At 39.4% G+C, this 26,773-nt stretch overlaps 1 protein-coding gene across 50 annotated transcripts in view; it reads left to right on the top strand.

The window, feature by feature from the left end:
- Window positions 1-26,773, top strand: part of RIMS2 (regulating synaptic membrane exocytosis 2) — a 612,588-nt gene that overhangs the window by 576,169 nt on the left and 9,646 nt on the right. For 49 of the 50 annotated variants that reach the window (XM_045453947.1, XM_045453935.1, XM_045453941.1 and 46 more), the window contains one exon: window positions 25,456-25,597. In XM_045453947.1, coding sequence (XP_045309903.1) covers window positions 25,456-25,597 — 142 coding nt within the window. Of the gene's footprint in view, window positions 1-3,491; window positions 3,739-25,455; window positions 25,598-26,773 lie in introns of those variants that run through there. The other variant, XM_045453983.1, reaches the window with a different exon arrangement.

Raw genomic sequence — 26,773 nt, 5'->3', positions numbered from 1 at the left:
TATTTTCAAGGCCACATTTTGCTTTTATTATTTTTTTTCACATTTTGCTTTTAGAAGGTAATTTATTGTGTATATTTGTGACTCACTTTTTCTCTGATTATTTTTGGATGAATAAGAAAGTTATAAATAATTCAAATACTGGATTATAACGATTCTGGAGTTACACTTAGTTTTATATAATGAAACTGTCTGATGGCCCATCATTTGAGAACCACATCCAAAGCCGTTTGAATATATATTCTTGTGTGGAGGAATGACATTTTTCATCTTTTATCAGTAGTTTCTTTTGTATGTAAATTTTTAAATTCCTTTGGGAATGGCAGTACTTATATCATAATGGAATAAGAAATAACTAACTGGCTGAAAATAGATAAACCAGAAATATTATATGTGTGTGTGGGGGGGGTGTGCATGTATACATTTATTTATTATACATAGGCAAGCAATTGAGCATAGGACAAAAAGAAGTAGAATTGTGAATTTTCTTGGTAAGTTCAGTGTCATTCAAGACTAGAAGTCTCTAGCCATTACTGTGCTTTGTCTCTCTAATGCCCATGTGCCAACATTCTACATTTTCTTTAAAGCTATCTTCCTTGAAGTAGGTGATTTTCTTCTCTTTAGTGCTCCCTACTTGCATTTATGCCATTCTTGCGTCATTTATCTCTATCTCGAAGATTCTGACTATAGGAAAAAATATCAAGAAGCTTCCCAGGACAACCCTGTTCTAAAACTACATGAGAGAAATTATGCTCATATGGAAGTAGATGCATCTGGACTATTGTAGACTAACTTCTTCATGGTGCAGAAAGCCAAGTCATTAACACAGAGAAGGGAGGGTCCAAGCAACTCAGGCATGACCACAGTTTCAGGTTTTGGATTCCTTGTCCCCATGCAATTACTAGTTAGAAACTCAAGATATACCCTTCCAAAGTGACTTTGTCCCTGGATGCCAAAATAAAAGTTTCCACACCTGGCTGGCTTATTTTCCTAGGATTTCCCTGTTCAATCCCTCATCCTTGATACTTTTCTCTTGACCACAACTTGACACACACATGTGCCCACATGCACACACATACACATACATGCATACATATTCCTGAAACAAGACTGCAATTGATGCAGTAACTTCATGGGCTATCCTCTAATGTTTTATTTCATTTTATTTTTTAGGATGGTGATCAAAACTTAAGTTATTTTCAGGACTCACTAGGAATTTGTGACCCACAGTTTAAAAAAAAAAAATTAGATGACTTTCAATAGTTTTTTTCAGCTTGCAAAACTGTGTGATTCTTTTCATTCTTATAACAAAAATTTCATTTAATAAAAACGTTTCTATTCTCTGAGGAAAAAGCAATATGGTATGAAAAAGTGCTCTTAGAATTTCTGGTTTTTCAATGTTCTATTGAAATGCTAATATTTTATGAAAGTGTATAAGGAACAGGAAATTGAACTAAGAAGGAGTCGTAAGAATACTAATAAGAAAGGACAAAAATCTGTCAGAAAAACAGAAGCAAGAACCTGGGATAATCCTAAGTATAAACTACCAAAAGTTCTTATGTCATGGCATTCTAATTTGTACTGAAAGTTTCCTAGTTTTTAGAAAGATTTGAGAGGATTATTACTTGAATGCATTTTTTTAAATGCTTATTTATTTTGAGAGAGTGAGCAGGGGGAGGGGCAGAGAGAGAGGAGAGAGAGAGAGAATCCCAAGCAGACTCTGCACTCAATCTCACTAACCTGGAGATCATGACCTGGGTGTAAATCGAGAGTTGTAATTTAAAAGACTGAGCCACCCAGGCACCCCCTCCCTTTTTTATACCTTCTAAACTGCGGTGTCCAATGGCCAGAGTTATTAACATACATAGAAGGCCCTGAGAGAGTGCAAGGGAGAGGTTCAGAGGGAGAGGGAGCGAAAATCTTAAGCACACTCCACACTCAGGGCAGAGCCCAACGTGGGGCTCGATCCCTCCACCCTGGGCAGAAATCAAGAGTAAGTAGCTCAACCGACCTAGCCACCCAGGTACCCCGACAGCCCTTTTTTAAATTGCAGCCTATCCTATGCCTCTTAATTTTTCCCTTTTGCATTTATCCCCGTCTTAAAACTATATAATTTACTGATTTATTGTGTCTGTCTCCCCCTACTAGAATGTAAGCTCCATGAGAGCAGGGATTTTTTATCTGCTCGGATCCTTACTGTGCCCTAAGTGTTTACAAAGGTACCTGGCATATACTAGGAGCACTATTATATTAATTGCATGAGTGTTTGAATCTCCTAGTACATCAAGCAAATAACTTGCACATATACACTACTTAGGAAATATTTATTGTATGAAAGAAAGATTGTAGATTGTAATATTTGCATTTTACAAAACACTTTGAAGTCCCTTTTACACATACCCAAGAATGAAGGCAAGACATGGTTACGACTGGAATCTTTGTACCCTACCTTCCCAACCCCCACCCTCCATAAAGAAACTGAGAGGTTGAGTGGCTTGTGTAAGCCACAAAAAGTGGGGCAGTCTTCTGACTCCTATTAAAGTAGAATTGTGGTTGCTTTATATCCTGGGCTAGAGATTTGCAGTTTACAGAATGTGACATGTTAATTTCACTTACAAACTTTTGTTTCTAATACGTTTGTCTGACTTCCAACTTCATGTTAAGGGGATGTCTTTTTTTAGATGTTAAAGCCTTGCAGTGTTTATTGTCCTTCTTAGCAACAATAGGTAGATTATTTAGGGAAAGAAAGCATTAAACATTCTGGAAATTAAAGCAAAGTTTACAAGCGTCAGAGTACTTTGTTAGTATCCGTGCGTTTTCAGGCTCTTGAATTTTTTTTAACCTTTTTTCCTCTGTTGACTTTTTTTTTTTTTTTAAGACAGAAGGCGAAAGAAAGTTTTAATTCTAGGCTTTCGTGGAATCTGTTGTAAATTGGGGAGCCTTGTGTTACGATTTGGAGAAAATGTCACTATTTCCTGGCCATGCCTGAGGAGCGCCAACAAATTGTAAGCGAAACTGAGGAAAGGGGAAGTACCACTAATTTGCCTGATGTATTAGCCATCTGCGATGCCTAACGCAGTGCACGTAATTAACACCACCGTCTGGCCTTAAGCACGCGGGGGAAAGAGGAGCGGGTAGCAGGGGCCGCTCTGGGTCTCGGAGTTGCCCAGAAGCAGAGGCGCGCGCTCTGGAGCCACCAGCCCGCCGCCGCCGCCGCCGCCTCCCCCCTGCGGCTGCTGATTGGCGGGGACCACAGCATCAGCAGCATCTCCCGGCGAGGGGAGGGCGGCGAGACTCAGGCAGCCACAGCCTCCGGGATCCTCAGCTCCCTCCCGGCGAGACCTCGGACTTTCGCCCCGAGCAGCCCCGTCTCCGCCCGCCACTGCCTCGATCCCCTCCTCCCGGCCGGCCCCCCAGCAAAGTGGAGGGCTCGGCAGCCGGGAAAGCCGCGTCTGGTCCGGACCGGGTCGGGGAGGCCGGGGCCAGACCCCCAGGGTCCCGCCGCACCGTCCCGGCCCCCGAAGCGCCGCGGTCGCCGCGCCCCAGCCGCCAAGACGCCTCGTATCTTGTACCGCGGGAAGAGCGGGTCTTCGTCCAAGATGGGCCGGCAGGGCTTGGGGGGCGCCGGCGCCGCGGGGCGCTCCATGCAGCGCTCCCAGAGCCGCAGCAGCCTCTCCGCCTCCTTCGAGGCACTGGCCGGCTACTTTCCCTGCATGAACTCCCTGGAGGAGGAGGAAGGAGGTGAGGCCGTCTGTGGTTGGCGTTTCTGCCCGTTCACCCCTCGCTCCTCGGTGGGTGGACGGTTCGCAGGGGAGGGAGAGCCCCCGGTGGCAGGGTCCCTGTCCCGCTCGGCTCTCGGGGACTGCGCGCGGGCGAGCGACCCCCGGGCGCGCCGGCCGAGCCGCCAAGTTCCGTCTGTTGGTTATTCCGAGAGCTCCAGGGGCGCTGACCTGAGAAACGGCTTTCCTAGTGAAGTTCATGATCAAGTGCTTGCGAGTTCAGCGAGGATGTAGTCTGGTGGGAGGCAAGGCAGCGGCCGTGCACCCCGCTCTGGTTTCTGTTTACTCCCGCAGTCTCGGTATTAGCATTTGGCCTCGAGGACAGAAGTCTGTAAAAATTAAAAGGAGAGGCAGCAGCGCAACTTTGAAACCGGGATCTCAGCTTGTGTAAACTCAAGATCCGGATGAGGGGAAGGGTGATACAATGGACAGGTCCAAGGTTGACCGTACTAAAGGCGGGTTTGTACTCTTGGACACTGAGAACTTTGTTCACAGGCCACAGTACTGTCAATGTGACCACGGGTTGTCTATCTCTGGTGTAAAGGGATGCAATTATAATTAAGCTAAAGAGAAAAATGCGGGAGGGGACTCATTGTTTTAAACTCTTCACCAAATGGTTTCAAGACCTTCCTAAGGTTTTAAATAACACAACATAGGTTTTCTTCATGAAGAACTTTCCTATAAGATTTAACAACTAACAGAAATATATATAATTTGTAACTCACAGTCCGAATGGACTGCTAAATAATGGCATCCCAACATCTGAAATACTGTTTATTAATTTATTGTTATGCTAGTTGCAAACCGTGTTTGACTTTACACGCATATCCAGAGTAGGTTAGGTATCATAATCATGTTAACTCTATTATTGTAGGTAATAGGATTTATTTTGCTTTTATTCTGTGACAGTCAGTGATCTCTTATTGGGATGTCTGCACTGAGTCCTGATTTAGAGGAAACTAACAACCTGTTGGAAGAAGAGGTAGAAATAGATTTTCCCCCCCTATTTTTCCCAGTGGAGGGGCAGGGAGGTGGAATCTGGGAGGATGAACAATGTCTGGAAAGTGGTCTTCAAAAGAATTCACTAGATAGAGCTATCCAGATTTCCTCTAGCTTATTGTTGCAATATCAGTTTGCTATATAGATCAATAGAGTTTTAATAGGGTGCTTCCCTATATAAACACAACTTTTAATTTTCATACTAATCCTTTGCTGTTTTTGTTTTGTAAAAAATTTTTTTTAACATTTATTCATTTTTTGAGAGAGAGAGAGACAGAGCGTGAATGGGGGAGTGGCAGAGAGAGAGGGAGACACAGAATCTGAAGCAGGCTCCAGGCTCTGAGCTGTCAGCACAGAGCCCGAGGTGGGGCTCAAACTCATGGACCGGACCAGACCGTGAGATCATGACCTGAGCCAAAGTCGGAAGCTTAACCGACTGAGCCACCCAGGTGCCCCTGCTGTTTTTATTTGTACATTTACATTTCACTTGTTTTCTACAAGTAAATGTTTAAAGTCTCAGGAAATGTAAACAAGTCAAGAAATTAGAAACTCACACTGGATAAATGAATGATCATGATTGTAGCTGAAACTTTCAGTATTTATTATGAGCCAGGCACTGTTCAAACAACTTAACTGTATTTATTCTTTTAGGCCCACAACAGCTTTATGAGGCAGTATTTTTATTATCCCTATTTCACAAAGAGGAAACTGAGGCAGAGAGAAGTTTAGAAACTTGCCCAAGGCAGTAGAGTTGCGTCTGAACCCAAGCCGTCCACAATACAATCTGTGCACCCAACTCTGGGCTATACCAGACTATTATTTTCATATACTTGGCAACAGTCACATACCTAGCAAGGGGTGAAGCTAGAACTCAAACCAAGGTGTACCTGAAAATACATATGTAAATATAATAATTTAATTATAGGCTCATTTCTCAACTTTTAATTTTTACACCAAATCTTCAGTCTTGAGTTTGCTTCAGATAAACTACCATTATTCTTCCCTAAGTTATAACTAGAATTGTTGAGTTTACAAAATACCATCCTGAAAAGACAAGAAGAGCTTATATAAACATGAAAATTTTCAGAACTGAAAGTACATGTATTTAATCTTGGGTTATATTGACTGTCCCAAAGGGGAATCTTACATCTACACATGGGAAATTGAAATAGATCTCTGTCCTATAATACGGCTTATTGAGTTGCCAAGACAAAATCTTTCAAAAGGCAGCCATTGTTTTTAAAATTAAGCATATAGTTCTCTACAGGTAACTAGAGAGGAAGCACTCCCCATAAATGAGAGGTCTTTCCACTGGGCTACGATCATTGATACAGCCAAGAAAAGAAATCCTAACCTTCCTCTTTGATTTTGCAGTATTTCTACCATCCTTGAAAGTCCTGAGGTTTTTTTTAGGGTGTTTCAACATACCCTGCAGAGTTGCAAAAGTTCAAAATCACTGCCCTACAGCAGTGTTCCCCACATTTTCTTTTTCTATTGAGACACCCACAAGGGATACGTGAAGTTCATATGGGTAACATACTCTCATAAGCTTACTCGGGAATATAGTCATAACTATGAGATCTATTCTAATTTATAAAGGAAAGTAAATGCACCACAACAGATGATTTTCACACCAGTTGAGAACAACTTGTCTAGAGATCAGTAGTCTGCTAACTAATTTGACTGATGAAGGTGATTTTAGTCTGATTTTAAAGTTAGTCTTTTTTTTTTCTTTTTGATCTTTTCGGATCAGATACAGTGTAAATAACTAATCTCAAATGTACTCTCCACTCCAGTTCGATATTCTCACTTCATTCTTATAGTGCACATCCAGACATTACCATTCTGCACATGAAGTACCAGGAAGTTTATTTTGAGAGACCACGTTGTTTGTATTCATTCCTTCATTCAAAAATATTTAGTGAGGCTATTTGATGTGTTAGCTATGGTAGTCCCTGAATGACTGTATATGTTCCCCACCCTTGTAGAGCTTACAGTCTAATGGAAGTAGAAATTCATAGGAACAACTATGGAATTGTAACTGTGACCAATGTTAGGATGGCGAAATACAGAGTGCAGTAAGAGATTATAAGAAAATCTAATTTAAGAGAGAAAGGCATCCTGAGAAAGTGAGAGCAGAACATGGATTTGAGCATCGGTGACAGCTCTCAGTCTCTCGCCTGCTGGGTGCACCTGTGAAAACCATTTGCTGAGAGCCCACAGCTAGGAAGTGTCAGAGCTAGGGTCTAAATCCATAATCTGGCTCTGGAATTTATAATCCTAACTACTCTGTGTGTTGTTTCTTCATGATTACACTACATTTCCTAGTAATGTGCTGCGGAGTTGACGACCAGGTACAGTACGATAATAACAGTTACCAATAATAATAATAGAACACATTTTACGTGCCACATTCCTTTGATTTCATGACAATTCCGCAAGGAAGTCATTATTTTCAACATTTTACGCATGTGAATGCTGAGATTTAGAGACGTTAAACAACTTGGCCACGGATTATACATTTCAATGGCGCCGACTTCCTTGAGGATGAAAGGGTCATTCCTATAAACAAAATAAGATTCTTGATTGGTCTTTGTAGCATCACTTTTGTATGCTCGCAATTCTTTTTTATGTGTTTTTGGGTTTTTTTGTTTTGTTTTTGCTTCCTTGTCCCTGGAGATATTCCCAAGACTCCAGTCCTCTGAGCAGCTTTTGTTTTTTAAGTAAAATTAATAATAATAGTCCCTAACTTGTTACTTAACAGTTTATGAATTATGATTATTTATTTTATCACTGAACCCTATGAGATAAATATTAACTTCACTGTGTAAACTACTTGGCCTTGACATGGAGTCCCCACGTGGAATATTATTGGATGTAGAGTTTTTAACCATTACATGTAATTCTAAGAAAGAAGGAATCATTTCAAGGAAAAGTTACCATTCTTAGTAGGACAGGCTTCCCCACAACTTGCCACCCATGGATTCAAGGGCAAATGATTATGGTCTTATAACGGAAGAACATGGCACATTTTCTAACACTTGGTAGATCCTGGTTTCTCAGAGGCTATTTATTTATTTTTTTTTTAATTTTTTTTTTCAACGTTTATTTATTTTTGGGACAGAGAGAGACAGAGCATGAATGGGGGACGGGCAGAGAGAGAGGGAGACACAGAATCGGAAACAGGCTCCAGGCTCTGAGCCATCAGCCCAGAGCCTGATGCGGGGCTCGAACTCACGGACCGCGAGATCGTGACCTGGCTGAAGTCGGACGCTCAACCGACTGCGCCACCCAGGCGCCCCTCTCAGAGGCTATTTAATGTTACCTCTGGTTCAGGGCTAGTGATTCTTGTTCAGTTATGTACGTGTCATATGTGATGAATTTGATTTGCTTGATTTTATGGCCTGCCTTCTTCAGTTAAAATCTGGCTTTGGCAATCATATGGAAGAGATTCTATCAACTTAGTGCTAGTAACTGAATTAATTAGTTCATTTAATTTCTTTTACATGCCACTAGCTTGAAAATTAAATTATAGGAAAACCATCCAAGAAACAGGAATAGTTTTTACCAGAAAAACTGAGAAAAGTTTTTTTGCATATGATAATGAAGCTGTGAGGAATTAATTTAAAAGGAACTAAAGGGACTAATAGTAATACCTATTTAATTCACCCTCATTCTTTAAGAGACCGTGCAACAAATAGGAAGAGTATAAAAAATACTTTCTTAGTCTAATCTTTGTATATGGCAAAATGATACACTTAATTCTTTTTTTTTTAAGTTTACTTATTTATGTTGAGAGAGAGAGAGAGAGAGCCGAGAGCAAGAGAGGAGCAGAGAGAGAGGGGGAGAGAGAATCCCATGCAGGCTTCGTGCTATCAGCGCAGAGCCCGATGCCAGGCTCAAACTCACGAACCATGAGATCATGACCTGAGCAGAAATCTAGAGTCTGACGCTTAACTGACTGAGCCACCCAGGACCCCTAATATTGTTTTTAAATTTAATATGTGATCTAGACTTTTTAAAATTTGGTGATCATAGTTTTTGCACATCTTGACAATGCCCAATATTGGGGCAGGATGTGGATAGTCAGTTTTAGTCTAAATATGTATCTTTTCTTAGGAGATACTGTTTTTTCTAGATTATGATTGATTATATATAATACATCATTTCATAAATGAGTCCATATCATATTCAACAGTAGCACAACATTTTTAAAATTTTTTTTTAACATTTATTCATTTTCGAGAGACAGAGAGAGACAGAGCATGAACAGGGAAGGGGCAGAGGGAGGGAGTCACAGAATCCGAAGCAGGCTCCAGGCTCTGAGCTGTCAGCACAGAGCCCGACACAGGGCTTGAACTCACGAACTGCGAGATCATGACCTGAGCCGAAGTCGGATGCTCAACCAACTGAGCCATCCAGGCACCCTGATAGCACAACATTTTTATATTAGGTTTACATTCTAGGCAGATACGGTGAAGTAAAAGATTTTGCAATTAAAGAAATAAATGAAAGAACAGTTTCATTCAGAATACTTATTAAATATTACCTATTTGTCTGAGATTCAGAATTTTTTACTGGTAAGTGTCCAAACAGTATCTTTAGAGTAACTTAAAACTTTAATACAAAAGTCAAGTTTAACCCCAATTTTCTTTCATCCTGCAGTGAGCCCACTAAATTCAGAACTAGCAATGGGGACGAGCTTGCCTAGGGAGACATCTTGTGTATAATGACTTACGAAAGAAACCCACTAGAAGGTGGTAATGATGACATCCCATTTGCTGCCAAAGACTATGGTTTCATGTAAATACTCTGTTGCTCTTTAAGTAGGCCCTTATTAATGATCAGACAAGATCATTCTATACAGTTGTTCCTATCTCTAACTCTACTGTAACAGTGTTTGATGGAGGGGGGTGGGATTTACCTAATGCTATGTATGTATATTATTTGAACAATTGAAGAAAAAAGCTAACATAGAAATGATAGTACCAGTTTAAGTTTTGAAGGATCATTTCTTAAGATGAAACTAAATGAAAAGACTGTTTATTTTAGCTATTTCAGTGATCAGCTGTTCTCTTACTCTTGTCTGAATCATGGGCCAGGCAGTAACCTACATCAGTGAGGCAGGCCAGATGTAATACAAATGGGAAAAGCAAGGACTCTGAGAAGCTGGAGAAAGCTTACCCATCCAAAAAGAAATGGTGAACGCTCTGTTCAGTTCATTGATGCCAAATTGAGTATCAGCCCAGGGTTGGCAAACTTTTCTTTTTTCCCTAAGAGAAAAGCTATAAATCTGGATGCTTACTTAAAATCTTTAACTTTTACAATGTTGGCACCTAAATGAAAAAATATAAACATTATTTGGGCCAAACAAAACATAACCTGTTGACCAAATGTGTTTCACCAGTTGGCAACTTCTGTCAGGGAACTGCTTTCTTCCTTCCCATTCTTATTGTCACCTTGATAGTTTAGGACCACGTTTGCTCCCCGTTAAAATCTCCTGAGAGTCTCCCAACCTGCTCTCTACCTTCTGGGTCTCCCCACTGCAGTCCAACTTCATTGCCCCTGAATCAGTTCTCTTACATATGACCTTGATCTTGACACTGCTCTTCCTCCAAAAGCTTCAGTAGATTCCTATCTCCTACTAAATAGTGCCTTTAGCCTGACACTCAAAATCTTTAACAATCCTGTTCTTATATACAGCATAGCTTCCCTGGCTTCTAAGGCCTTTTGGGAATCCAGTAATTCAGTAAAACTAAGCCTTCTTGCTCTTTGCCTCCAAGTTTTTGTTCATGCCTTTCTTTCTATTCTTGTTCTACCACTGTATCTGCATGATATCCAGTTGTCTTTCAAAGCTCAACTCATATCTTGTCTATGAAGTCTTCAGAATCTGTTTAAGCTTCTGTAGGCAGAGGAAAAGGTGAATGGGCATAGACCTGGGTTTGGAGTATTAACTCCACCTTTTCCTAGTTGTGTGAACTAAGCAAGGTACTTAATTTCCTTGAGCTTTAGTTTCCTCATTTTTATGTGAACTGTGCATAATAACACTCACCTTAGAGAGGGGTTGTGCACTGCATTGTCATGGTTATTATTCTCTTCTGATCCCATATCAAAATGTGTTAACCTTTTTCTGAACTAGATCTGTGCTGTCCAATACAGAAAGCACTAGTCATGTGGCTTTTTAAATTGAAATAGATTAAAACCAAATTAAATTGTAAATTATTTCCAGAGTCACATTAGCCACATTTGGAGCGCTCAGTAGCTACACATGACTAATGACTACCTTACTGGACAGTGCAGAATTATCGAATGTTTCTATCATTCACACGAAGTTATGTTGTTATATTGGACGGTACGGCTCCCAGTACATAATAGCACTCATATAGCACTTAGAATATATTGCCTTGGATTGTCATTATTTATTTACTATCTTAGCTCACCTACTAAATTGTAAAATTATATAAGGAATTATGTGATCAAGTGTTACATATATTTATCTTCCACAGTGCCTTACACCAAGTAAGTACTTAGCAAATATGTAGTGAGTGAATAAAGGAATAAGTATCTGATTGATTTCTGTGTTCATATTATGAAATGGAAAGAAGCAATTAGAGCTGGAAGGGACCAAATTGCTTAAATAACTGTTTCCAATCTTGCAGGTACAAGAATGCTTCAAAGTCATGTGTTCTTTGTGCTACACCTAGAAGTTGGGTATACTTAGCTCCATATAAACTAGGCACATATTTTTTTTTACTATAAACTATAAATGAACCATGTATATGTAGTATGCTTCATTTAGGGTGCCTAGTTGTAATCAACAGAAACCAATTCTAGCAATTTAGGTGGAAAAGATATTTGCTAAAGGATATTGGATAGGTCACAGAATCTTTAGGAAGATTGGAGATCCTGTGCCAGAGGTTGGGAACGTTGTCCCAAAACATACCGCGGAACTAATCCTAGCGAACTAACACCACTGCTTGGCGCAGATAACACAGCTTACACTATTGTCAACCTTCGATGTTGAATCACTACGTACTGTTATAGGACCTTCCTGGAAATTCTGTATTGCGGCCAGCATCCTCATTAGAATGGCAGCCTGTGGTGTCTCAGCTTCTTTGCTTCTCTAGCTTCAGATTCAAAGTTTGGGGTAGTAGTGTCTAATCCTCAGTAGCAGAACCTCAGTCATTGTTCATGCCCTATCTGCCAGGCAGGCTGGAAAAATGACACCCCCAAACTTTAGCATCTACAATTGAAGGATGGGGCTTTTTTTCTCATACATAGGAAAAGGGTTCAAGTGCTAGTGACCCAAACCATTAAGAAATATCGACTTAGTAATATAAAATAATTACCAGGGGAAAACCCCTTAAACTTAGCCTAATTACCTATTTTTAATATTTTTAAATACTAGTTTGCTATTGGGTTATTCTCCTCTTTGCTTGATAACCATAAGCAAATAGGAAAAGGGGGAAAAATCTATGAAAGAAGGCTGAGATAAAGACTATGGCTCTCTTACTTTTAACTTTTTCTATAGATTTGGCTACCCAAATATCCATGCACACTCTTATTTTCCATACAGATCATAGTTGGTCTCTCCCTAGAAAGACAACCTTAAAATGCCATTCATTTACTGCATGCAAATTGAAATCTAGGATGTTTGAATGATGTGTAGCTGTCTTCCTTATATCCAGATGGGGCTTTTCATGTTATAGTGACCTGTAAACCTAAAGGTAAGTCATCTGTTTACAATACATTCAATTTAAACGGTAGGGTAGCAACAGGATAATGAAAATCAAAATTCTCATATAGAAGAGAGAATAGGAAATACAAAGCAATGAATTGTCCACAAGAGTGATCAAATCCCACTTGGAAGGAATGGCAAAGATTGACAGTACAATACGTTCCTTGGTTTATTTATCTGACAACCTTGGTTCTGTTTTCTGGAAAAGTATTTCTTTGTCTTTATTCTTCATTGACCACAAAGATTTGCATTGAAAAGGAGGCCGTATAGTATTCATTGCCTGCTTCTTGCTAGTGCACATTGGGAAACTCAGTAGTTACCTTAAGAGTTGAACAGACTTGGGGCGCCTGGGTGGCTCAGTCGGTTGAGCGTCCAACTTCAGCTCAGGTCATGATCTTGCGGTCCGTGAGTTCGAGCCTTGCGTCGGGCTCTGTGCTGACAGCTCAGAGCCTGGAGCCTGTTTCAGATTCTGTGTCTCCCTTTCTGTCTCTGCCCCTCCCCCGCTCATGCTCTCTCTCTCTCTCTCTCTCTCTCTCTCTCTCTGTCAAAAATAAATAAACATTAAAAAAGTTTTGTTTTTTGTTTTTTTTTTAAAGAGTTGAACAGACTTTTCCAACTGGGCTTAGTTTTTCAAAAGTTCAATAGCTGTACAGTCTGTTTAATTCCAGTCAGTTTCAAGTATGAGTAACTTTAACCAAACACCTCATTTGACAAAGATTTTAAGCCTTAAGATTCTGTTCTTTTAGTTTGTAGCCTCTGTGCTCTGCCCACTTCCTTTGCTCTCAAGTTTAATGGCATCTACCTTGATGTCGTCTGAAAACAATGGGTTTGTGTGGGAAGGCAACGCCTTAATCCATTTTGGCCAGCAGTCTCTCTCAGCTTTAGAATGGCAAGACCCCACTTATTTATACATAATTTTCTTACTGCAAGTTTAGAATGATTTCACATTATTCCAGTTTTCAAAAAAAGATTTGTATGGCATTTTATAATTTTCGAAACTGTCACATAGATTATAGTATCAGATCTTTATTCATCACTTCTCGGGCCTATTTCTGGGCCGTGTTCTATTTCATTGATCTACTTATCTATTCTTCCACCAATACAATATTGTCTTGATTTCTGTAGTCTTGAAATTTGATGGTGTCAGCCTCCAACTTTATTCTTTGTTTTCAATATTGTATTGACCTTTCTGGGTCTTTTGCCTCTCCATAATAAACTTAAGAATCAGTTTGTCAGCATCTACAAAATAACTTGCTGGCACTTTGATTGGGATTGCATTGTATCTGTATACCAATTTGAGAAGAACTAACATCTCAACAATATTAAGCTTTCATATCCACAAACATGGAATATCTTTCCATTTATTTAGTTCTTTGATATAATTCATCAGAGTTTTGTAGTTTTCTTCATATTATACCTAACATTATTTTTTTTATATGCTAACATACATGATATTGTTTTTTTTATTTCAAATTCTGTTTAGTCATTGCTGGGATATAGGAAAGAAACTGACTTTTGTATATTAACCTTGTGTTTTACAACTTTGCTATAATTATTTATTAGTCTAGGAGTTTTTATATCTTTTTTCAGATTTTCTGCATAAACATTATACTATCTGTGAGCAAAAACGGTTTTATTCCTTCTCAATCTGTATAATTTGTATTTCTTTCTTTTTTCTTTCTTTCTTTCTTTCTTTTTTTTTTTTTTTTTTTTTTTTTTTTTTTTTTTTTTTGTGGTCTTATTGCATTAGTTAGAATTTCCAGTATGCTGTTGAAAAGGAGTTAGAGAAAGAACATACTTGCCTTGTATTGAATCTTGGTAGGAGAGCTTTGAGTTTCTCACTATTAAATTTGTTGTTGGCTTTAAATTTTTTAAAGAGCTTTTTTATCAACTCGAGAAAGCTCTTCTCTATTCCTAGATTACTGAGTTTTTATCATGAATACATGTTGGATTTTGTCAGATGCTTTTCTGGGTCTACTGATATGATCATGGACTTTTTCTTTTCTAACTTGTTTATGTGATATATAACATTAAATAATTTGTGAATACTGAACCAGCATTGCATAACTGAGATAAATCCGACTTCATCATTTGACTTGCTAATATTTTGTTGAAGGTTTTGAGTCTGTTTTCCTGGGAGATATTGGTCTGCAGTTTTTTGTTCTCATAATAGCCCCTTTGTTTTACAGATGAGGATCAAGACACAAAAGAGTCAAGGTCCTTTTTAACTTCACAAATCCATAATTTTTCACTCTATATTTAATACTATTTGCTGTGGCATCATTTGATGAAATCTCCACTTTTTGCTATGGATAGATCCAAAGTGACATGTTGAGAGATAGAAATGCAAATGTATATAATAAGGAATAGCTATTTCTGACACATTTGTTTGAATTTTATCATAAATATACTTTTTTTTCATCTTTATGGTAATTTTTTAAAGTTCTTAATTTTGATTCCAGTATGGTTAGCACAGAGTGAGTGTTATATTAGTTTCAAGTGCACAATGTAGTGATCCAACAGTTCTATGCATGACTCAATGCTCATCCTAAGTGTACTCTTTAATCCCCATCACCCCCACCCACCTCCCCTCTGGTAACCATCAGTGTGTTCTCTATAGCTAAGAGTCTGTTGTTGGGTTTTTGTTTTTTTCTTTTTCTTTTTTTGTTTTTTTGTTTTTTTTGTTTTGTTTTGTTGGTTTTTTTGCCATCACGTTCATGAAGTCTGAATTTAGCAATAAATTAACATTTTCCCATTTTTCATAATAAAACAACAAAGCATGAATTGGTCTGAATCTCAACAATGTTCATAAAACAGTTTATTTTAAGTTTATTTGGACATGCAGTGAGAACATGAGATGAGGTTTCAAGTCACTGGTTACTGTGGAATCAGAAATTAGTGTCCAAAATACTAAATAAGATGGAAGGCAGGCTGCTTTGAGAAATATGCATAGGCTTTGACATTGCTAGGGTTTGGGTTCAAGTGTAACATGTGTCACTTGCTAGCTGTGTAACTTAGGCAGTTTCCTCAAAAAGAAAATGGTAGTGATAATAACCACCAGGTAACACTCTTATGAGGACTAGAAGCAGGTAGATTTTATATCCAAACATCTTCACATACAAGTAAGTCAAGACACAATAGCTCTTTCTTTCCTTCCTTTGATATGAATTTAGTAATTGAATTTTTCCCAACTTTTATTGTGAAATATTTTAAACATTCAAAAAGAGCGTAGTAAAGTGAATGATTGACCAATTTTTCTTTGACTTTGTCTTCCGGTCTCTTCCCTGCTTCCCTTTCTCTCTCTCTCATGCACACACAGTATGCATTTTTGCTGAGTATTTGAAAGCAAGATAAGATAAGCCTGTATCTCCTAATTTAAAAAAACTACATAAACAATAAAATTAACAAAAAATCTCTATCATCTAATGTCTCTTCCTAATGCAGTTTTTTCAGTTATCCCCAAATTGCATTTTATGGCTTTTTGTTATATTTTTTCCTCAATGCAGGATCTAGTCAAGGCTCATTCATTGCATTTGATTGTTAGGTAGAATCTTAAACAGTACTTTTACCTGTTGTTGTTTTTTTTTTTTTTTTTCCATGATACTAACTATTGAAGAATCCAGACAAAGTTGTCTTATAGAATATCTAACAATCTGGATTTGTTTGATTGTTATCTCTATTCCCTGTCTTCCCTGTTAACTGGACATTAGATCTAGAGACATGGTTAGTTTCGGTTTAAATGTCACAAGTGAGGGGGCGCCTGGGTGGCTCAGGCTCAAGTCAGTTAAGCACTCGACTCTTGGTTTTGGCTCAGGTCATGATCTCACAGTTCATGAGTTTGAGCCCCACAGGGGGCTCCGCACTGACAGTGCAGAACCTGCTTGGGATTCTCTCCCTCTCCCTCTCTCTCTGCACCCCCCACTCATGCTCTCACTCTTTCTCTCTCTCTCTCTCTCTCTCTCAAAATAAGTAAATAAAAACTTTAAAAAAATTTTTTAATAAAATAAAATAAATAAATGTCACAGGTGATATAAACTTTATACATCCATCAGTAGACACATAATAAGTTTTCTCACTCTTAGGTATGCTCATTTTGATCACTTGGTTTAGAGATGACTGCCACTTTCCTTCTAGGGAGGAGGAGATGTCTTTCCCTTTATAATTACTAAATAATCTCTGAGGTAATACTTTGGTGCCATGTGAATATCCTATTTCCCCAAAACCTTTATCAAATGATTTTACTTATTTATTTTTTAAATGTTTATTTCTTTTAGAGAGAGAGAGAGAGACAAAGTGTAAGGGAGGGTCAGAGAGCGACACACACACACACACAGAATCTGAAGCAGGCTCCAGGCTCTGGGCTGTCAGCATAGAGCCCAATGCCAGGCTCGAACTCACAGACTGTGAGATCGTGATCTGAGCCAAGTTGGATGCTTAACTGACTAAGCCAGTCGGGTGTCCCTCATCAAATGATTCTAACATCCAGTACTGATCCTTGCCTGAATCATTACATCAGGAATAGTAATTTTTTTTAATTTTTTTAAAATGTTTTTATTTATTTTTGAGAGAGAGAGAGAGAGAACCAGCAGGGGAGGGGCAGAGAGAGAGGGAGACACAGAATCCAAAGCAGGCTCCAGGCTTTGAGCTGTGTCAGCACAGAGCCTGATACGAGGCTCGAACTCACCAACCGTGAGATCATGACCTGAGCTGAAGTCAGACACTTAACTGACTGAGCCACCTGGGCACCCTGGGAATACTGATTTAAATTTAATTCTTATCTGAAAGACAGCTGAGCTTTTTAAATAAACTATTTAAAAATATGTATGTAACTTAGTCCCTTTACATTATGCCATATGGTATAAATTAATTTAGTATTGATAATTTTCATACACTTATTATTTACTTATGGCATGAAATATTTTTCTATTTTTCTATAGATGAGCATTTTCAACTTATTCATTGTTTTTTTAATAAAAATAAGTGGTTTCAGGGGCGCCTGGGTGGCGCAGTCGGTTAAGCGTCCCACTTCAGCCAGGTCACGATCTCGCGGTCCGTGAGTTCGAGCCCCGCGTCAGGCTCTGGGCTGATGGCTCAGATCCTGGAGCCTGTTTCCGATTCTGTGTCTCCCTCTATCTCTGCCCCTCCCCCGTTCATGCTGTGTCTCTCTCTGTCCCAAAAATAAATAAACGTTGAAAAAAAAAATTAAAAAAAAAAATAAGTGGTTTCATTAATAGTATATTTATACTATGGTGAATTCTAGTACTGCATATTAATTTCACATGTAAAGAGCAAACTAAGACGAGTTATAGATGAAAAAGGATGTCAGAAATTAGAGACATCAAAAATCTGTCTCTATGAGGAGACTAAGGACATACGATGACAAAATATAATGTGACATGGATTAGAAAAAAAATTTAGATTAAAAACCAAGGAGATCTCAGTAAAGCATAGATTTTAGTCAGTAGCTATGTATCAGTATTAGTTCATTAATTATGACAAATGTACCATAGTCATGTAAGATGTTAATAATAGGGAAAAATAGGTGTAGAGTATACTGGAATTTTCTGTACCATTGTACCAATTTTCCTATAAATCTAAAGCTATTCTAAAATTAGAAGTTTATTAAAAATTGTATTAATGTTTTTAAAATATGAATCTGAAGTTTAAGAACAATGATTAAAATTTCTTTCGGCATACTAATAAGATAAAAGCGATGAAAGCAGTTATAAAAAAAAATACCAAATGCAGAGTTTTAATTAAGAGGACTGTATTCAAAGTGATAAATATTTAAATGATGCTGAAAAAAGGAAAAAATTACAAAACTTAGAACCCATTAGTTTCAAGAGAATGGAATACTGTGTTATGGCTAGTGTGTGTGTATCTCCTAGAATTAGTTAGGTTATGCTGTGATAACAAATGACTCAGAATTATCAGTGGCTTAACTCAAAGAATTCATGTCTCACTCCTTCTGATGTCCATTGAGTGCCATACTTGTGGCTGTGCTCAGGGACCCAGGTCAGTGGAGGTGCCTGTTGCTATCTGCTTCCACATAGAAGAGGGGGGACATGGTGACTCTCGCTTCAGCTGTTGAAGCTTCTGCCCTGAAGTTACAAGGGCCAGTTTTGCCCACATCTCACTGGGCTCAGCAAGTCACATGACCATACCTAACTTCGGGGGGGGGGGGGGGGGGGGGAAAGGTGAATATATTCAAACAGACCTAATGTCTATCGTAATTGTGACTCCTGTTTGTCGCTCACTGTATTGTAGCTATTGACTCCACAACTGTCGTGATAGTTACGAAAAAGCTTTTGGAACAAAAGGATTTGTGGCAAACTCTGAAGCAATCTTAGAAATCAACTGCTACTTTCTGTTAATTTCTATTATTTTGATTGTTGATGCAGATCCTGGTTTAGCTCAGAAGAAATGATCAGATATTTGCGCCTGTTTTGTTGAGATTTTCAGAGGTTTGAATTGCATGTATTATAGTAAGAAGCCCTGACAAACATAAATACACAGCTTTTATATGCAATTATAGTATTACTCGTGAGTATCCCAGAATTGGAAGTCCTGCAGGTCAAACAGGTAAATAAATCTACCTCCTTCATGTCTTGATATATAATCTGCAGATGGGAAGTTATGTCCACAGGGGCCACCATAGAGGTGGGAGGGAGTGCTGGAGTTAATTCTTAAACTTGAAAGTTGGAGGAGTTGGAGAGGTTAGATGGAATCAAGTTCCATTTGAAAATCTTCTAAAGGGAAACTAGCCGCTCTGGACCTCCATTTTCTTATCGCTACAATAAAGGGGTACATAAACCACAAAGGTACACTGGATTCCTGAGACAGCTTCTGAAATTCTATGAATCGATAATTTTAGAAATTCTGATTTTTAATGCATTTTTATATTCTCTGAATGTGATGCAAATGGCTTCCCTAAATTATACTCACTCTGGGAAATGGTAATGTTTAATAAAATGCAAAATCAGTGCCTTATTAACTCAACGCACATAAATTGTGGCCAAAACTAAAATTGAAGTCAGCTTTTAGAATCTACCAACCTCTCCCACCTGTTTCCGTAAATCGCTTCCCACACTGATTGTCAGGAGAATCCTGACTCTACAGTAACCCTGCCTGCAAACAGGAGACGAGACCTTCCAAGGGCTAGGAAGCAGGAATGGGTTCTGTGGACACAAGATTTGGAAAGAAGCCCCCATAAGACTAAGTTCGGCGTTTCATTTTGAGCCTCATCTGGGGGCTTAGGAAAGTTCCCAAATCAGTAGCAGGGGGGACCTTTAGTCACTCAAAGGGTTTTCAGATATTATTAGGGGAAACTGACCCTTTGTTGTTTATTTAATCAAGTGGCTTTCTTTGAATACACAGGGTGCCAAGTGAATGAGTCATCAGACTAAGCAGAACAAAATAACAGGGACACCTCCTGTGTTCGGCTTTCTGCCTGTGATGTTTGGCAATTCAAGAACTTGGTTTTTACCTGCAGGCATCTTCTGCAAATGCACTATGGTTCAAAATACCTACCAGAGTGGTTTTAAGGGCTCCACCCCAATATAATCTGGGCCTTAGTCCTATAGTTTGCTATCTGAGTTTTTTTTTTTAATTTTTTTTTAATATTTATTTATTTTTGAGACAGAGAGAGACAGAGCATGAACGGGGGAGGGTCAGAGAGAGAGGAAGACACAGAATCCGAGGCAGGCTCCAGGCTCTGAGCTGTCAGCACAGAGCCCGACGCGGGGTTTGAACTCCCGGACCGTGAGATCATGACCTGAGCCGAAGTCGGACGCTTACCTGACTGAGCCACCCAGGCGCCCCTACTATCTGAGTATTTTTAAACATCCAAACATAGGCACATATCTTATATGTATATATGTATATGTATGTAATGTGTATATACACACACACATATGTATACCTTTAAAAACATCTTTTAATCATGGCTGTTGAGTTCCTATGCATAATTTCAGTTGGTCCACTCCTATGGTCACAATAGGTAATTTTTATAGAGCTTGCCAGTTAGAAGAAAACGTATCTAAAAAATCACCTATTGCTGCCTAACAGTTTTCGCAAATTTAACAGCTTAACACAACACTCATGTATTAGTTAATTAATTAGTTAATTCATTAATTAAGTAGTTCATTTGTCAGTTCATTAGTTCTGTAAGCCACACATCTGGGATGACATGGCTGGGTTTTCTGCTTAGGATATCACATGGCTGGGGCGCCTGGGTGGCTCAGTCGGTTGAGCTTCTGACTTCGGCTCAGGTCATGATCTCGCGGTCCATGAGTTCGAGCCCCGCGTGGGGCTCTGTGCTGACAGCTCAGAGTCTGGAGCCTGCTTCAGATTCTGTGTCTCCCTCTCTCTGACCCTCCCCCATTCATGCTCTGTCTCTCTTTGTCTCAAAAATAAATAAATGTTAAAAAAAAAATTAAAAAAAAAAAAGGATATCACATGGCTGAAGTCAGGTGTTGGCTGTGCTGAGTTATTGTCTGGAGGCTCTGGGGGAAAACTGCTTTCGGAGACATTCAAGTTGTTGGCCAAATCCAGTTCCTCGCAGTTGTAGGCTGAGGTCTCCGTGTTCTTGCTGCCTCACAGCAGCTAGAGGCTGCTCGCAGGTTCTTTCCACACGATCCCCTCCATCTTGAATCAAACAAGGTGCACTGAATCCTTCGTGTTTCAGATCCCTCACTGACTCTTCTGGAATTAGCCAAAGAAAGCACTCTGCTTTTAAAAGGTTCATGTGGGTGTGTTAGGCCTACTCAGATAATTTCCCTGTCTTTTTTTTTTAATTCTTTTTAATGTTTATTTATTTTTGAGAGAGACAGAGACAGAGTGTGAACTGGGGAGGGGCAGAGAGAAGAGGGAGGCACAGAATCGGAAGCAGGCTCCAGGCTCCGAACTGTCAGCACAGAGCCCGACGCAGGGCTCGAACTCACAGACTGCAAGATCATGACCTGAGCGGAAGTCGGATGCTTAACCGACTGAGCCACTCAGGCGCCCCTAATCTCCCTATCTTTAGATCAACTGATTAGTAACCTTAATTACATCTGCAAAGTCCATTTTGCTGTATAAAGTAACATAATCATGGGTCCATCTTAGAGTTCTGGCTACTACACTGACTTCATGTAGATACCAAATCCTCTGTTATCCAGATTCAGTTTTTAGGTTGGGTGACATGACAAAGCTTTTAGAGCATTAAATGTGAATCACCATGATCAATCGTATTTAGGCTAAATTACTTTTATTGTGAATGTGATGCAAAGGATTTGTAATACTGAAAAATACATTTACTTTTTAAATAAGTCTATTGTGTATCAGACATAAAGAGCTATTATAAACGCTCAGTGTGTTGCATAGAATTCTTTGATTCCATCAGATGACAGTAAGTCACATTATCTCCTTAATGTATGCTGTTAATCATGGTCTTGGTTGTAGACTAATGACACAAACTCATAGACTTTATAGCTAAAAGAGAGCAGAAATAATCTATCACCCCCTGCCCCCATTCCTTGCCATTTTCATAAATGAGGAACCAGAGACTCAGGGAATATGACTCAGAGAAAACCACAGAGTCAGCTAGTTAGTGGTAGAGATTGGCCTAGAAAACATGTTTTCTGATTCCCTACCTGGTAGTCGTAGTAACGACAGTACCATTAATTGAAGATTTTCCGTGTATCAAGCACTTTCCTAAGCACTTTAAATGTATTATTTTTCTTATTTTCACAAAAATCCTATGAGGTAGGCATTATTGTCTCTGCCATTAGACAGCTTGAGAAAACTGAGTCAGAGGGAGTAAGTAACTTGCTCGATGTCACCCAGCTTGTATGTGGTTAGGTGGGGGTTCAAAGAGAACCAGTCTGACCCCAGGGCCTGACCCCTTGAGCGTGGCCCACTCTTTCCACCTCACCAGCTGCTTCTAACAGGGCCTTCCATGCAGGCTACCCATTGGCTGTATTCTGATAATAAATCCGCAAAAAGCAGAGAATCAGGAGTCAGGGAACTGGGTATAAACTTTAGTTCTGTCACCTTGTGTAAGCTGCCAGGGCCCATGGACGCTGTGTCTGTAAAATGGGGACTGTTAGAGTTGTTCTACAGAGAATGCAGGTAAAAAGCAGTCTGTAAACATGAGGATTACACTCTCATTGTATTGTTCTTTGACAAATGGTCACTGGTCCTCATCAACCTGTAATAGCAGGTTTTCAAGTTACTCTTATTGTGGTGGAGACCGATATCAAAAGGCTGTGTGTCCTTTAGGAATCTCATTTCCTTTGAAAGCCGTGTTCCTGTACATATGCTCATTCCACGTTTCCAGCTTCACTGAAGGGGTACGTCTCACTTGGAGGTGATGTATCTTACGGATGCCACACGGAGAGGCCAGGATCCTAGCCCTTGGCTGGGCTCTTGAACAACAGCCTGGCACCTTCCGTGACTCCAGTTCACCCCTGGACAGAATTGTATGACTTTTAGGTGTAGCCATTTGGGGATCATTGTCAAATGGTCATAAATATTAAATTTATGAGTGCCAAGAGTCTCTTCCTCATCCCTACTTTTTTAAAGAAAACATTTTCCCTTTTTTGTGGATATGTGCATTTTTGCTCTACTATTTGAAAGCAAGTTTCAGACAGTAGAACATTTCAGGTCTAAATACTTCCTCATATATCTATAATGATAAGGAAATTTTTATAATACATGCCATTATTATTAGGAAAATTAACTATTTTCCTATCCTGTCTAATATCCAATTCATGTTCAGATTTTCCCTATTTGTCCTTAAATTGCTTTTAGAATGTTTTGCCTTTAGTATTTCTTGTTTTATTTTTTCCCAAAAAGAAGTCAAAATATACTCATAGCATTTAATGGTTATATCTCTGTGATATTTTAAAATCTGGACCAATTCCCTGACCTTGTTAGTTTGTTTATTTTAATGATGTTAACTTTTTTTTTCCCCCACGATATTAACTTTTTAAAGAGACTAAGCCAATTCTCTTGAACAAAACCCCATGTTCTGGGTTTGTCTAATTTTTTTTTTTATTGTATCATTTATCTTTTACTCTATCCTTTGTGTTTTTGAAAGCTATAAATTGGTTCCAAAGACCTGATTAGAAACAGGTTGTGTATTTTTGTCTGGAATAACTTGATAGGTGGTATGAGGTACTAGGTATGTTATACCAGGAGGTACATTATGATTGTCCCACTATGAGCGCTACTAAGTTTGATCACTTAATTAGGATGGTGATACGTGTCTGGTTTCCCAGTTTTAAAGTACGTGTTTACCTTTAACAAGTAGAACTAAACTATGAAATGATTTTGGGTGGGGGCGCTAATGCGAATATCCTTTCATCTAATGCTGTTAGCATCCACTGATGTGCTTTATCTGAATCATTTATTGCTTTGGAGGTTGCAAATTGGTCATGTAACATTTTTATCAGTCCTTTTATATTTATTAACTAACACGTCTCTGTAAAGAAGAAACTTCCCTCATCGGTAAGAAGGGATGCTTTAGAATGTCTTATAGTTCCTATCAGTACAACATGTTTACCATCGATTTTCTAAAATATCAGCCTTGGATTACGGAACTGAGTTGTAGATCGGTCATAGTTGATATGTGATATAAACTTTTTAGAGCATTTTGATTTACATTAAGATTGAAAGTGGAGAATAGATGAAGTTGAAAGCAGTGTTTCAAAATGGTGAGCAAATATTCTAAGAGGCGTGGTGAGAGAAATTTCAAGAAGTTACAGTCAATATCAGCAAATGTTTATCGATCTAAAATGAAATTATGAATAGAGGTGCTAATAGAGCTTATCGTCCCCCAAAATCTAATGGTATGCATGGTCAGTGTAGATACATATTTAGTCCCGACAAGAAATAAATTAATACAAATAGTTTGTACCGCCACCCTGTTGCCCCACCTTTAGTAATCTCTCTACTACACATTCCTACCACTGCTCTTCAATATACTTTGGTTATTTGTGCCATCTCTTAACTGCCCATGGTCATTCCTTTCTTCATGCCTTTGTCCATGCCCTTCCCTTGGCCCCAAACACTTCCTTCTTGCTTCTTAGGTCCCAGTGTGCCCGTCTCTCAAGCCCAGCTAAAATCCCACTCTGTCTGTGAAGCTCCTTCCTCCCTGACCTCTCCAAATCACTAGCACACTCTGTCACATCTGTGGTCCCTGACTCAGTTTCCTGTTTGGTCTTCCAATTGGCCGCTCTAAGTAAGTCTCATATTCAAGCTGTTGAAGATGCCTGAGGACATGACTACCCATGACTCCAAATTAGAAAGCTCTTTTCACCTGGTATTGCTGGGGGGGGTGGGGGGGGTGGGGGGGGGTTGTGTTCCCTTTGAGAGTCTCTGAAAGTTACCAACAGATGGGAAACTATATCAGAGAGGCTGTCTCCCTTATTTGGCTTTCTTTGCCCTCTAATATCGATCACTCTACAAAATCAGGTTTTTGTATGAAAGTGAAGGCTGGAATTGAGGTTAACCCATGACCTATTCTTTGGAAATAAAGTCAAGCCCTAATCTTTTCACTATGATCAAAAGAAAGGAAAGGAAAAAAAAAAAAAAAAAGACAGGTATAACTCAACCTTGCCTTTCAATACTACGGATGAAAACAAAGCTTATTTTGTTTTCCTTAGGTTGAAACTTTATGTTCCTCTTGTTACCGATTTGAACACTGCTTTAGACGGAAACAAAACAACAGTATTTTTTTAGTGGCAGTATTTTGTGCTTCTTGAAGACTTTTTAGAATATTTTCATCCCACTCAACCAGACACTGTTTCAAATACCTTTTCTCTCTGTCTCCTTAATGAGAGCACTTTGTATTTTACGCAGTTCTTTCCACCTGAGGACCTTCACCACGTTGGCTGCTTATGATTTGCTACCAGATGGTGGTGGCACAACTGTCATGCCTCTTGTCTTCTGTCTGTGCAGAAGCCGGCGGTAAAAAGCTACGGAGCACCGTCCAGCGAAGTACAGAGACGGGCCTGGCTGTGGAAATGAGGAACTGGATGACTCGGCAGGCGAGCCGAGAATCTACGGACGGCAGCATGAACAGCTATAGCTCAGAAGGAAAGTGAGTGAGGCCAGCGTGACGCGCGTCTCTTCCGTGCCTTTGCCTGAGACCATCTTCTGTCTCACTCTCTGCCCTTTCCCAGAAGCTAACTCACACACTCCACAGCACCACTTTCACGTTCCCTGGCTGATTTGCCGTGAGGAGGACTTCTTTTTTGCTCACCTGCCACTGAGAAATGTGACCTATGTGGCTTTTTATATCAAAGGAGATAGGTTTGGGGACAAAGTGTCTTGCTTTAACAGCGAGACGCTAAAATGTGACTGTCACAACACAGGCACATGAAAGTTTGCCCTCGCTTGACATAATATGGAGAAGGAATAAGACAGAATAAGCCCTCGTGCCACACCACATGAGCAATGCTAATTTTTAAAATCTTGGCTCTTACTACTAAAAATTATAGAACGCCGGATACGTACTTAGTTCCACGAAGTAACAAGCAGTTCAGACCGATGTAACGCCACAAAGTAAGCTGGTGAGCCTCTCCTTTATGTAGTTAGCATATAGCTTTTCCTTGAATCAGCTGTATCTGAGATATTTTTAAAGCATTTGTCAAGATTGTGTAGCCCTGTCACCGACAAATTGATGATAATTAGCAACTGCGGATCCAGAGATGGGTGTGTTAAAGGACACCACTAGAGGAAGGTGGCGTTTGCTGACTCCACTCTGTCATCACCACGGAGCATCAGATATTCAGACAACATGCGTGTAGCCAGTTCACAGACATGTTACCATAGGAGCCGCTGGCCGATTATCGATGATATGCCACAGGGAACGTTTGTGTAGCAAGATCATATAAAATACAAGAGATGTGTATGGTCTCCATACCTTTTTAAATAAGGTTATATGGGATACTTATAGAAACATCAAAATATTTGGATTAACTGTATTGGGAATTAAGGCTGGCAGCAGAAATAGATTTGATATTCATCAAGGAAGTCTTAGATGGAGAATGAAGTGGAAAATGTGCATTGAGCTCTCATCATTGCAGAGTGCTGTGGTAGATACTGTTAGGGACACAAAAATATCCAGACTGGGGCCTCTGGCGCCCCAGCTGTTTATATAATATTGGAAAAATGGGATGAATACTCATAAACTCGTTCAATAAATATTTTCATGCCTTCCAGTGCTCTAGGCACTGTGCTGAGTAAGGGATATAATTCATACAAGGGATCCAAA

The sequence above is a fragment of the Leopardus geoffroyi genome, chromosome C3, assembly GCF_018350155.1.
Source record: "Leopardus geoffroyi isolate Oge1 chromosome C3, O.geoffroyi_Oge1_pat1.0, whole genome shotgun sequence".
NCBI classification, from domain to species: domain Eukaryota; kingdom Metazoa; phylum Chordata; class Mammalia; order Carnivora; family Felidae; genus Leopardus; species Leopardus geoffroyi.
The sequence above is the reverse complement of the archived record's forward strand: the minus strand, read 5'-3'. Positions and strand labels throughout refer to the sequence as shown.